At 38.3% G+C, this 13,691-nt stretch overlaps 4 protein-coding genes across 4 annotated transcripts; 2 read left to right on the top strand and 2 right to left on the bottom strand.

The window, feature by feature from the left end:
• Positions 1-8,052: 8,052 nt before the first annotated feature.
• Positions 8,053-8,463, bottom strand: LOC310771429 (histone H3.2; the record flags this gene model as incomplete). The annotated part of the gene is made up of 1 exon (XM_083664042.1): positions 8,053-8,463. The coding sequence occupies one exon, from the start codon at positions 8,461-8,463 to the stop codon at positions 8,053-8,055; it is 411 nt and encodes a 136-aa protein (XP_083520168.1).
• Positions 8,464-9,040: 577 nt separating this feature from the next.
• Positions 9,041-9,352, top strand: LOC310771432 (histone H4; the record flags this gene model as incomplete). Its single annotated transcript, XM_083664045.1, has 1 exon — positions 9,041-9,352. The coding sequence occupies one exon, from the start codon at positions 9,041-9,043 to the stop codon at positions 9,350-9,352; it is 312 nt and encodes a 103-aa protein (XP_083520171.1).
• A 1,099-nt stretch (positions 9,353-10,451) lies between these two features.
• Positions 10,452-10,838, bottom strand: LOC310771430 (histone H2A; the record flags this gene model as incomplete). The annotated part of the gene is made up of 1 exon (XM_083664043.1): positions 10,452-10,838. The coding sequence occupies one exon, from the start codon at positions 10,836-10,838 to the stop codon at positions 10,452-10,454; it is 387 nt and encodes a 128-aa protein (XP_083520169.1).
• A 375-nt stretch (positions 10,839-11,213) lies between these two features.
• Positions 11,214-11,615, top strand: LOC310771433 (histone H2B, gonadal-like; the record flags this gene model as incomplete). The annotated part of the gene is made up of 1 exon (XM_083664046.1): positions 11,214-11,615. The coding sequence occupies one exon, from the start codon at positions 11,214-11,216 to the stop codon at positions 11,613-11,615; it is 402 nt and encodes a 133-aa protein (XP_083520172.1).
• Positions 11,616-13,691: the final 2,076 nt, after the last annotated feature.

The raw sequence follows: 13,691 nt of genomic DNA, 5'->3' as shown, positions 1-13,691 counted from the left end.
GCTTTGCCGGTCCTACTTAGGTGGGACTGGCAAGGCAGGATAACCCGTTGTTTTTTATTGTACCTTGTGTTGCTGTTCTCTTGTGTTAAGACAGCTTGCGACTGTCTTCAGGTGAATATTGTTGTCAAGAAAGCAGAGAGGCTTAATGCACCTGGGAGCCTCACACAAGAGGACAGTGTCTATTTTATTTCATAATATAATTCACCATAATAGTGCGTAATGTATGTGTAGTATGTGTGTGTTTAATGTGCGTGCATGTAGTGTATATGTGGTGATGGGTGTGTATAGAGTGTACTGTGTAGAGTGTAATGCATAAAATGTAATGTATAGTGTATAGAGTGTAGGGTATAGTGTGTATTGTGCACTGTCTATAGTGTAGTGCATGGAGTGGAGTGTGTAGTCCGTAGAGTGTACTAAGTAGTGCGTAAATGTACTGTTGAGTGTGTTATTGGTATTGAGGTGTAACAAGTATTTTTAAGTTTAAATTTCTGAACAAAGGCATCGATGCCATAAATTTAACTTCTGTATTTAGAGATAAGTCAGTCATAGACGAGGTGCCAGTTTATTTTAAACAACAAGAACCACCTATCATTACTTATGAATACACAAACACAATTGCTGGAAAAATCTTTAACTTTTCATCAGCACTCTCTAATTTATATATACATTCTTTCCTTGATAATCCAACAGATTGCAATTGTAAGTCTCAGCCAACTGTTATCCAACACATGGCCATGTGATCACAGGGGACTTAAACATTATCAATAACCACAAGTTGAAAGATCTCATCTTGAAAGGACCAAAATTCAGAGAAACCAAACAAAGTCAACTGGATCAAAAATAAATCTATGATTTTTGATCCAGTTGACTTGTATGCCAAAAAATGGACGAAACGTGAGAAAGATGAGCTTTCACTGTTATCTTTGTGGAAAGAGAAAGTCAAATCCATCAAGGAGACATGCATATCTAAATTGGAGATTAATTTTAAACTACCCAGTCACAAAGTTTTAGACAATGAAAGAATGTTTAAACCAGCTGCATGAAAAGTTTGTGTTTGTACCTGCTGACAAAGCAGGAAATAATGTAATTATTGTGTGCAAGAAATATTATATTGAGACTTTAGTAAAAGAGTTGGCAATAGATAACCTCGCATCAACTAACCCTACCTACCAACCATGTAAAATTCCAGTTGATACCATCATCAACACTCATCAATTATTTGTCACTTCAGTCGGACTTAAAGTCTCTGAAGAGGACAAAAATCTACCCTACCTTTATTGGACTCCAAAGTTACACAAAGACCTAATTGCACATCGCTTTATAGCTGGTTCAGGCAAATGAAGTACCAAAGAGCTATCCAGTTTGTTGACTAAAATACTAACTGTCATCAAAAATGGATTGAAAAGGTACTGTGATGTAAAAACCAGCCATAACATGTTAACAATATGTGGATCTTGAAAAATTTCTGCCTTCCTTGGTAATTGTAACAGATAGGGACCACTGCCTTCTTCTGTAACCCTTTATACATCCATTTCCCATGACTTACTGAAGTCTCACATAACTTCTCTTGTACACAATTATTTTAAACAAAAATATGGTAAAATCACTTATTCATTCATCAAAGCTGGAAAATATGAAAATTGTTACATCACCAAAAAAGATGAAGCAGGTGAAGGGAAATATTCTGCCAAGTCCATATGCAAGATGATTGAATTCCTGGTTGATAACATCTATGTCAGATTTGGTGGACTTCATTTTCGTCAGGTCATTGGAATTCCTATGGGTAGAAATTGTGCGCCTCTCCTGGCTGACTTATTTCTTTATTCATATGAGACCGAATTTTTGGATATACTCATAAGTAAGGGCGACATAAAACTTGCACGTAAATTTAACTTCACTTATCGTTCTATTGACGATCTTATTTCTTTTAGGAATAAGAATTTTCAACAATATTTGTCAACAATTTATCCCAAAGAACTACAGATCAAACACACAACCCAGTTGGATTGTGTTACTCACTATCTTGACTTTCATGAGAGATAAGAGTAACAATGTGCCCACAAAGTTGTATGACAAACGAGATGATTTTTCTTTCCACATTGTCAACTTTCCATTCCTTTCAAGTAATATTCTTTTTGGCCCTACTTATGCTGTCTATACTTCACAGCTGATCCAGTCTGCTCGATGTTTTTCCCAATACAGTAATTTTTCTGCTCGACACAAAACTTTGGTAGAAACACTACTTTCCCAAGGCTATAGGTCGAATCGTCTGTCTAATACATTCAAAAAGTTTTATAACAGATATAATGATCTTATTGGAAAATACGATGTCAGCTTGCCCAACCTATTGAAACACTGTTGTCTTTTAAATCAAGATTAAGTTACTTACCATACATCAACACGTGTCAATTATTTTTGACTTTGTACTGGTGTGTTCTCCTTCATTGTGTGTACTGCAGCAAGTCTAAAATGTTCGTTTTACCATATTTCATCCATACTTTGTTCCCATTTTCTGGAAGTGTCGTTATTATATGCTGATTAGTTTGAAGTAGCTGGTGTCTAATTAGAGGCACATCACGCTTACCATATCCGGAGCACCTGGTGTTGCCATCAACGAGCTATTGGTGACCTACTGATAACTAACAGTATAATTTTTGTTATTTTAATTGGATTTGTCCGTACTTTTACTGAACTTGTCGAATGCCTAGTTTTCTCTTTTTTTGTTTAATGTGGTATTTTCTTGGACTTTTTGGTTGTCTCCTATCTGTTCTTACCGAGTTGCTTGGTGATTGTTATAATGCCATTCTTTATGACACAAGGTGTCAGACGTGTGTCCCTTGAAACTCAATGCAATGGTTGGATACATTGCTTGCTGCACACTAGTGAATTTGTATCTGGAGGCCACAATATGGTCAACCTTCGATAGTCTGTCCATTCAATATGCAACCGATGTTCAGTCAACTGTCATGTCAATGAACAACTGACTCAGATCAGGCAAGGCTACACGCTGAATTTAACCATATTAATAAGGGGAGGAAAAGAAACTAATAAGGATTTTCACAATAACGAGTGAAGTGGGAACAGCTCAAGCTTAAAGTCTCTGTTGCTGGCATTGGCGAATTGTAGTCTCGAGAAGAGTTTTCAAGACGGATCAATTTCACCTAAATTGCTTGGAACAACACACCAGATAGGGCGAGAATCCCATACGAGGCGAGGTTGACCGCTTTCTATGAGTGACATTGCTTAGAAATGCAGCACAGAATGGGTGGTAAATTCCATCTAACGATAAAGATTGCAAGGAGACTGATAGCGAACAAGTACGATGATAAAAGGAATAAAATGAACTTTGAAAAGAGAGTTTAAAAGTACGTGACACCGATAGAAGGGAAACAGATGGAATTAGCAATGCTCTGATGAGATTCAGATATTCTTTCGATTGTACGTGCAGTGTGTGGACCGTTACTGTTTGGCTGTCGCGATCGAACGTCGCATTTCCCGTCAGTGGCATTTCAACATCTGTTAGAACTGAGTGACAATTCCGCGGAAAAGGTAGGTATGGTTATCTGTACTGTTATAGTCTCGAGTGTGTGCCAACTTGGAACTGACAGAGCCTTCGTCGCGGTACATGCTCTCATACAAGCAGTGAGGGCTGGTATTCTGTTCTTGGTTGGCTGTCGACCATAGTGGAATTCTTACAGTACACTTCAACTGCCGTCAGCCATCGAATGGATCTACACACACACACACTATGTACCAAAGTTGTTGGCGGAAATATGGCTTCCTTTGACCCGTCTTGAAATACGGACCAATGAGTCTAACATGTGTGCGAGTCTTAGGGTGACAGAAGCCCAGATGCACAATGAACGTCTGGCAGATGAGGTGAGATATTACTTTCTGTCGGCGCATCATCAACCAACCTATTCTACTTTTAGAAATGTTGAGTATGAGCACATTTGCTGGGATCAGAAAGATAGTGAACTATGCCTGAGTAGGGTGAAGCCAGAGGAAACTCTGGTAGAAGCTCGTAGCGATTCTGACGTGCAAATCGATCGACAAACTTGGATATAGGGGCAAAAGGCTAATTGAACCATCTGGTTGGCAGCTGGTTCCCTCCGACATTTCCCTTAGGATAGTAGGAACTCTGTTCACTCAGTTTTGTAAGATAAAGCAAATGATTAGGTCTTAGGGTTGAAACTTGATTAATTGAATCCAGACACAGAATCAACGTTTCTAGTGGACCATTTTTTGGTAATCAGGACTGTCGATAAACCGAACGATGGATTAAGGCGCCAAAATCAGTGCTCATCGGACACCACAAAAGGTGTTGGTTGACCTATACAGCAGGACGGTGGCCATGGAAGTCGGAATCCGCTAAGTAGTGTGTAACAACAAACTTGCCGAATCAACTAGTCTGAAAATGGATGGCGCTCAAGCATTGTGCCTATACTCGACTGCCAGGAGCAAATGCAATGTTCCGACGAGTAGGATGGCGTGGGGTGATGACGCAGCCTCTGGCGTGAGCCTGCGTAAAACGGCATCTAGTGCAGATCTTGGTGGTAGTAGCAAATATTCAAAAGAGAGCTTTGAATGCCGAAGAAGAGAAAGGTTCCATGTGAACAGCAGTTGGACATGGGTTGGTAGATTCAAAGTGCCCAATTACGGGCCAGTCTACCGAAAGGGAACCAGGTTAATATTCTCAAACCAGAACGCGGATATTTCTACCATAAGTGACAGGAGGAGCGGCAACACAACTGAACTCGGAGACATCCGCGAGGGCCCTGGGAAGAGTGCTCTCTTCATGTTAACGAACTGACACTCTGGAATAGTTTGCCTAGAGATAGGGTTTAATGCTGGACAGCCCTTGAAAATACGAGGGAGTGATTAATTTTCACGCCTGTGTTTATCTATTACCGCAGCAGATCTCCTAGGTGAGCAGTGGTTGATAGAACGATGTAGCTAAGGGAAGTCGGCAATATAGATTCGTAACTTCGGAAAAAAGATTGCCTCTAAGGGTTGAATTTGTCAGGCGTGGACTTGAAGAGAGCAAACACATCCCAGACTGACCATGGCTCTCCTTTGGTGGGCTACGGTTGGACTGGGGAGGAGTTGTTAGTGGATTGGCCCAGCTTTGCTCGTGAGGGCAAAAAGGCAGGCAATTAACAACTTTATTTTAATCTCGAAAGTCAATCAAACAATTGCTTGATCACCAAGGAAATCTGCCCACCACTAAAGAAATGATTTTGAAGCACATGTCCGACTTTTGTTGCTCCCTTTACAGGGTGGAGCAAATGGAGATGACCTGTCAAAAAACACTCATAGGACAGCATCGATAGGACACTGTCTAACGACGTCCATGACTACCCTAGAAATGCTAGTAATTACTTAGCTTTCTCGTGTAATTATGGTTAATTGCATCAGTAAGAGTGGAAAATGTTTAGTAACTGCACGAGCCTTTGTGCTATTATTCACGTGAAATGTCATATACTTGCCTTCCATGTTGATATTCTTTAAATCATCGGCAAATGAGGATGTATCTTTGCAACTATATTCTTTTGGCACAAGAGGAGTTAACCATTCATTTGGAACGTTAGCCAGTTTGTTGGTATCTATAGAGAAAACAATAGGAATTTATATCAGAAAAGATCAATATGAAACTAAAGTCATATAAGCCTTATGAAATGAACCAAATATATCCATAACTACGAAACTGTAGCAAACTATCATTCCTTCCAACTCGTTAAATAAATTTTGCCCTAATGGAATGTCGGTCAATTGGCCAACAGGTATGGATTAGAGGAACATATCACCATGCCGATCTTTCTACATTGTGGCACCTGTCCCACAGCCCCACTTTACCAAAACTTCTAGTTAAAGTGCAACTGAAATAAAAAAATATTGCTCGATCTGAAAGTGTTGTTAATTTCATGAAGATTGCCGTTTACGGTTTCTTAATATCTCTTCTAGTTCCAGAGTAATAAAGGTTTAAATATTTGAAAATCAGCTGAAAAAATGGTAGAGAGGTCTGGGTAAAATCAATCGAAATTGATCAAATCTGTGACGTCAAGTTATGTACACAGCTGGTGTGAATGATTTTATAAATTACTATAGCTCGGCCAGTGCTTGTCGGAATCAATTGAAACTTTACGAACGGAAAGTCTAAGATGATGTGCAATTAAGCATATCAAAATTGTTGTTGTTAATTAAGTGCTGTCAGTCCCAGGCCTCTTTTAAGGATTTTACAATTAGTCTCCTGGAAGTGAAACTGTTATCTTAACGACCAACGTTTTTAGCATGCGATGAGATATCGGCCTGTACCATCTATTTGAAAAATTTCAATTGATTCTGAGAAGTAATTGTTGAGTTTTAGATCATCTCGTAAAATCATTTAAAGGGGCCTGGGAACGACAATATTACCATGACAACCATCTTTGTCAAATAACTTTTGCATGACGTATTTTCCTTTCACCCTCTAAAATTTAAAGTCATTTGGAGATATATTTGCCGAACTATAGCATATTTATAAAATCATTCACACCAGCTGTCCATAACATGACGTCACAGGACCGCTCAGTATCCTGTACCATTTTTTCAACTGTTTTCCAAATATATAAATCTTTATAACTCTGGAACTAAAAGAGATATTAAGAAATGGTAAACGGCAATCTTCATGATTTTAACAGGGCTTTCAGATGGAACAATAAAAGTTTTATTTCAGTTGCACTTTAAGCTCTCTCGTTGAATACATGTCTTGGCGGGTGAGGTAGTGCATGTGGGACCGCTTGAAGTAGCTTAGTAATTCTCAGAAATTAAATGTCAGAACGTTAGTCTATAATAGGGAGAGACAATTTCATAGCAGTAATCTATTTGACTGCACACCTCTGGAAAAAGAAAGTAACCTGAGACACTTGACCTTAGCCAATAGATCGGTAGAGGTTAGCAAAACATCTATCACTGTCAAAAATGAATCTATGAACTTGAAAACGAGGTTATGATCCAAAATAGAGCAAGAATACTGAACTAAAAACAAGAGCAGAAAATGAAGTCATTATTTATTAAAATTGGCAAACAAATACTAATTCCGAGTGGAAGAGGAATTAATGAAAGCCAGCTCAATTAGTGTCATTCATATGGTTTCTATTTTGGAAAGAATAGAGATGACGTTTTTTGCTTCGCTTTTTAGTCACAATATTTTGAATTAAATTATTAATAGGCCTATATCAATTAGTTGACGTGATTTGCTCTTGTTGGTAATTAGCAATAATGTGTGATTATGTTTATATATTTGCTGTAGTCAACAATCGAGAAAGTTTAAAGTGTGTTTTTTCAAGTAATAATGACAGAGTAGAAACGAAAAGAGTCCATGCTTTAAACTTGAAACAATATCTCAAAATTGAATAAGATTTTTGCCAAATTGGTACTAATAGCCATTCACAATGATAGCCAACCAAATACATCTGCTCAAAACAATATCAGGAAATAATTCAGTACACAACTTGATTCTGCACCGAGAAGGACGGAGGATTTACGTCAAGTGTTCAATTGGTTTTTGTCAAGTAATTGTAATGTGAAACTTGAAATTGTGGGTACTCATGTAGTATGACAAAGGGTAATAATGTATACAGATGAATTTGATTCTCTTACTTTTAAAACAAACATATATGTTATACCATCATTTCCTAATTTCCGTCATGTTGGCGACACATAGGTATGAAAATGTTTGTGAAGAAACAAATACAAACAGAGTTTTCTGTCGATTTATCACTACAAAGACACGTTTATATAGGAATATTATAACTATAAATTGTTATTGCACAAATCGTTTTTAAAAGGTGGCGAAAATTGACTGACTGACAAATTCACTGAAATATGGCATGTTAGGAAATCAAATGGAAAGATCTATAGCCCGATATACAAACAATTATGATTGTAAAAGGATGAACCTCTGTGGAATAATGATTGATATCATTAACGAGTGCATGGTAGGTAAAAAACACATTGGTACATTTGGTGGCTTTTAAAAAAGCCGTTTTGTTGAGTCGATGAGGAATGCACTTAGGCCCTCTCTCCACGGATTCTTCTTGCCAATTGAATATCCTTTGGCATAATAGTCACTCGTTTGGCATGAATGGCACACAAGTTTGTGTCCTCAAACAGGCCAACAAGGTAAGCCTCGGAAGCTTCTTGGAGTGCCATTACTGCAGAGCTCTGGAAACGAAGGTCAGTCTTAAAGTCTTGAGCAATTTCCCTGACGAGACGTTGGAAAGGAAGCTTGCGGATCAGGAGTTCAGTAGACTTCTGATAACGACGGATTTCACGAAGAGCAACTGTTCCAGGTCTGTATCTATGTGGTTTCTTTACACCTCCAGTTGCTGGGGCACTTTTTCGTGCAGCTTTAGTTGCCAACTGCTTACGAGGCGCCTTTCCACCGGTCGATTTTCTAGCTGTCTGCTTTGTACGTGCCATTGCTGGTTTTAGATACAAATAATAGGTGTTCTCTCAAAACTCAATATCTCAACTGACTAGTGAATGCTCCTTGTACTTTCCCGCGTACATATATTTGACCATTCATTGTTTACGTCAAAGTGACAGGCGCTGATTTTGATTGGTTATAATTCCTCGATTATGATTGGCTATAATTCATTCGATTGTGATTGGCTGAAATCGCTCACTGAAAAACATTTCGATCCCCCTACAAGAAAAAAGTTGGAAAATTGCAATATCTCAATATAAAATTGACCAAAACACAAAATAAACATATACGTAGCTTTCCCAAATTGATATCTAGATGATACATACAAAAAACCAGACGTTTTTCTCATAGATTTTACGCAAACGACGCAAATGTCATCCTCAACTCTAGCTGATCTTTTTACCACCTCACTAAGTTTTGCGCGCGCGTTATTTTTCATAAATTAATAGAAAGTCCTCTTACGTCCGTTGCACGAGCATATTTATCAGGACATTTTCCTAAATTCTTATTCAAACCAATTGTGCATACAACTGAGCTCGGCAACATTCTGCAATAGATAACTAATTCAACATGTCTGGACGTGGAAAAGGAGGAAAGGGTCTTGGAAAAGGAGGTGCAAAGAGACACAGGAAGATTCTTAGAGATAACATTCAAGGAATTACCAAGCCAGCTATTCGTCGTTTAGCTCGACGAGGTGGTGTGAAGCGAATTTCTGGACTCATCTATGAAGAAACTCGTGGAGTACTCAAAGTTTTCCTCGAAAATGTTATCCGCGATGCTGTCACATACACTGAACATGCCAAACGAAAGACTGTCACTGCAATGGATGTAGTGTATGCTTTGAAACGACAAGGCAGAACCCTGTACGGATTTGGAGGTTGAACACACTTTGGTTGGAAATACCAATCACAAAACAAAACGGCTTTTTTAAAAGCCACCAAACGTACCAAATGTAATATACCAGTTAATCAGCACTCTCCCATCCCCCTATACTTTGCCCTGAGCTAGAAGGCTAATTGACCACTTGTTTAGCAACACGAAAGTAAATATTCACACTTTCTCTACCCTCTTCCGTTTTGGAGTTGGTTGCAAAATTAAACATGATAATCAATTGCAATGAGCATTAAAGTTGTACACAAAATTACATCTGGGACGGTCTGAAATCACACCATCTATTAATATACAGGATTGTCCTGTATGAATTTTAATAGAGAAGAGAACTTCAAATCCCACTTGAGAAAGTTATATTTAAACGAACTCTAATTAGAGATATCGGAGAGTGACATTAATGACAATAAAAATCTTGGCAAGAAATTCTAAAATCTTTCCAGCGAAGGGTGTTTTATGTCGGTTACAGTTTAATGTCTTGATGGCGTATATAATTTGTTCTTGGTACTTTATTCGACATTTTTCCGCCTAAAACTTTTATCAAATCGCCTGAGAATTACAATGTTCTAAATAACATTTACAATTTTTGAAAAAAACGAACTTCAAAATTTATTTCTTGACATACGAGGGACACATGATATTCAGCAAACGATATCTAATATTGGAAATTAGGCTATTTTCCCAATACCAATAGGTGATTTACTGCATATAGAACCTTTTCACATCGATAAGGTGAAATCGAGGAACCTTGTAATTCTCATGTTAATTTCAGCTGCATTTGCTCAAAACTAAATAATCCCTCAAATATGTACTCAACAGAAATTTCAGATATACATTAATTCTTGTAAAGGACAGTTTTTGTTAATTATTTTTCATTTTTGGGACCGTAGGTTAATAGGCCTAATACGATTATTAGTACCAAATCTGCCAAACATGTGAACGTTTAGAAAGTGATTTTTTAGAAAAGGGATTTTATTCTTCATGGAAAAGAAGTAAATACGGAGATATACTTCATAGTGCATGGTTTCGGGCATATCTCTGGCAAGTTGGTGGCTTTTAAAAAAGCCGTTTTTTAAGTGTGCGCGAGGCAAATTTATGCCTTGGCTTTGGGCTTGGATTCTGTCTTCTTTGGCAACAAGACTGCTTGGATGTTTGGAAGTACACCACCCTGGGCAATGGTGACACCAGAGAGGAGCTTGTTGAGCTCTTCATCATTCCTTATGGCCAACTGAAGATGACGAGGAATGATACGGCTTTTCTTGTTGTCCCGAGCTGCATTGCCTGCCAATTCCAAGATTTCTGCAGAAAGGTATTCGAGTACTGCTGCCATGTAAACAGGAGCGCCCGCACCAACACGCTGAGCATAATTTCCTTTTCTCAGGAGTCTGTGAACTCGACCAACTGGAAATTGAAGTCCAGCTCTGGATGACCTAGACTTGGCCTTGGCCTTAGATTTACCTCCTTTTCCACGTCCAGACATGTTGTAATCCTGATATGTTTTCTTACTCAGACAGCAACAAAATTACTCAAATGCGAGATTGTTCAAGAGTACTATTAATGGGGCCCTATTAATGAGACAAGACGAAACAATAGGGGATCGAAATGCACCAATAGGATTTCTTTGTGAAAATGGCGGGCAAAATCTGATTGCAAATCATGGTATATTATCACGTGACATGTTGTCTTCCAGCAGGTCCGGAGAGGTAAAAAAGTCAACTAACCAATAAGCGTTGAGCAGCTGCAATTTCGATCCCCCTTTTCGCTGTCATATATAAAAACTCGATTTGGTTTTTTTTTTAGTTACTTTGAAATTAGTTACTTTGAAAATATTCTATAGTAAACGCAAAAATCAAAGATGTCAGACGCACCAAAAGGAGGTAAACAGGCACCAAAAGTGGCCAAGAAGGGAGAAAAGAAAGCCGGTGTTGGCAAAAAGGGCGGAAAAGCTCCAGGAGATAAGAAACGCCACAAGAAAAGGAAGGAAAGTTATGCTATCTACATATACAAGGTCCTTAAACAGGTCCATCCTGACACTGGAATCTCCAGCAAAGCCATGAGCATCATGAACTCGTTTGTGAATGACATCTTTGAAAGAATTGCCACTGAGGCTTCTAGACTGGCTCACTACAACAAGAAATCCACCATCACGTCCAGGGAAATCCAAACTGCTGTTCGTCTCTTGTTGCCTGGTGAACTCGCCAAACATGCTGTTAGCGAGGGAACTAAAGCAGTCACCAAGTACACCAGCAGCAAGTAACCTGTTTGTCCCCAATCACTGGTTGACACAGCATCAAAACGGCTTTTTTAAAAGCCACCAAATACACCAATCGAAATACCCTGTAACCAGCACTACTACATATGTAATACCATTCGAAATGCCCTGCTTATAAAAAAATCCTAATCATGGCACCCAAATGTCGCAATTAGGCACTAAGAACATTTCATTATATTTGTCCTGGTTTCCACGTAGGACAATTTAATGTATATAAAATTATGCAAAATATATGTAACACATATACAATAATTTGGAATGAAGTTGTGGAGACAGTGTATGATCTCTAGTATATAAAAATAAATTATTTGTTCTGTCAAAATGAACGTTGTCACTGAAATATTGTTCTACGTTATGCACAAAACATATAGTATCATATGTCTAATTATGATGATAAAGAAAATGGCCATTAACTTCATATATTATTTTGATTGCAGTTCAGTGAAACAAACATGTCACTGTCAGTCAAATAATGAGGGGTGGTGAGCCTCAAAATATACAGCCAAATTTCTGCATATAGTTTGTATTAGAACGAAAACAATTCACCATGAGACCATATTAAAAGAGGCAATGCATTCTTTCCCTACCGAACGTCATAAGTGGAAATTAAAATAGACAATGCTGAATTTACATGAAAACGTCATTCTGGCTAGGTTATGCCTGAAAACAACTTTTGCAGCAGCTGTTTTCAGAAAAATAAATTTCTATCGCCACGCATGCAAACGCAAGTGAATCAGATCGAGTGAATAGGAATCGCTGGCATATGGAAGAGGGCATGTTTCAGATTATAACTCAATTTTGTCAAATTAGGCAGATTGGACGAAATTTAAACACAAACGAAATGAACAAAATGGCGGGCTTTCTACATGCCGAACCATGTTTGTTGATCGAATTTGGGTTCTATCTTATTGCAATCGAACGAGACAGGAGATATAATTCAGAGTTAGTAGAGAGGCATATGCCTTACGAAAAATACTATCTGACGGGAGAATTTATGTCATGTTGTACATGAATCGTATTCTTTTTGTGCAATTTTCCCGACAAAGGTCATTCTTGCTCAGGTAGGCCTAAATGCAACTGTCACAAGCATGCCCAACAACTATGTTCTGAATGCTACAACTGGTGTAAATTTCAATCGCATTCCGTGTGAATCAAGATGAACGAATAGGAATCGATAGCTTGTAAAAACGAAAGAGGTCATCTTTTGGCAGATGCTAAATGTTGTCAAACCAGACATACTCAACGAAGGACCAACGCAAACAAAATTACCAAAAATGGCGGGCTTTCTACATGGTCATCAGCGTGTGTTTGTTGATCGAGTTTGATTTCAATTTTCGCGCAATCGCATAAGAGGAAAGAAAAAGTGTCAATTGGAAATCATCAATAGGATCATATATTTTACGAAAAACGATATTTAATGGGGAAGTTGTATTGGGCAGTGCATATATCGTTATTTTTGTGTACTTTATGTGGCCAGTTCAACGATTTAGGGGTATACATTTTGTCATATATCATCACTGGTTCGAGTTTGTGGAAAAACTGATACAGAAACGGATCATATAATTCTAAATGTTCAAGCTTACTACATTTTCAGTTTGCATAGAATAAGCATGTTGACAGGAAAAATAAGTACATTTTCACAACAAACACAACATTGCAAGATTTTGCTCCCGATATGTATTTTCATTCAGAATCGATTTGCACACATGCTCATTCCGATGACGTCCGAAACATCGATGTAAAGGGGACCGAAACATACCCTAATTCATTTCTTAGATAGTGTTGGAACAAAGTACATAAAATTTCTTCCAAGTGGATAACTACTACCAACAGACAAAATGGCAGATGCAAACGCGTGCAAGCAGCACCTCCTTCCCCAAAGAAGGCGGCTGCCAAGCCCAAGGGAAGGAAACCACCTACAAAACAAGCTGATCATCCTCCCTACAGGGTAATGGTAAAACAGGCATGTGCTGCATTGAAGGAGAGAAAAGGTGCTTCCCGCCAAAAGATCACAAGTTACATTAAAGCAAACTTCAAAGGTTGGCGAGAAGCCCCAAACCT

This window comes from Poromitra crassiceps, assembly GCF_964638095.1.
Source record: "Poromitra crassiceps genome assembly, contig: HAP1_SCAFFOLD_645, whole genome shotgun sequence".
Classification (NCBI taxonomy): Eukaryota; Metazoa; Chordata; class Actinopteri; order Beryciformes; family Melamphaidae; genus Poromitra; species Poromitra crassiceps.
This window is presented reverse-complemented; position numbering and strand designations above follow the sequence as displayed.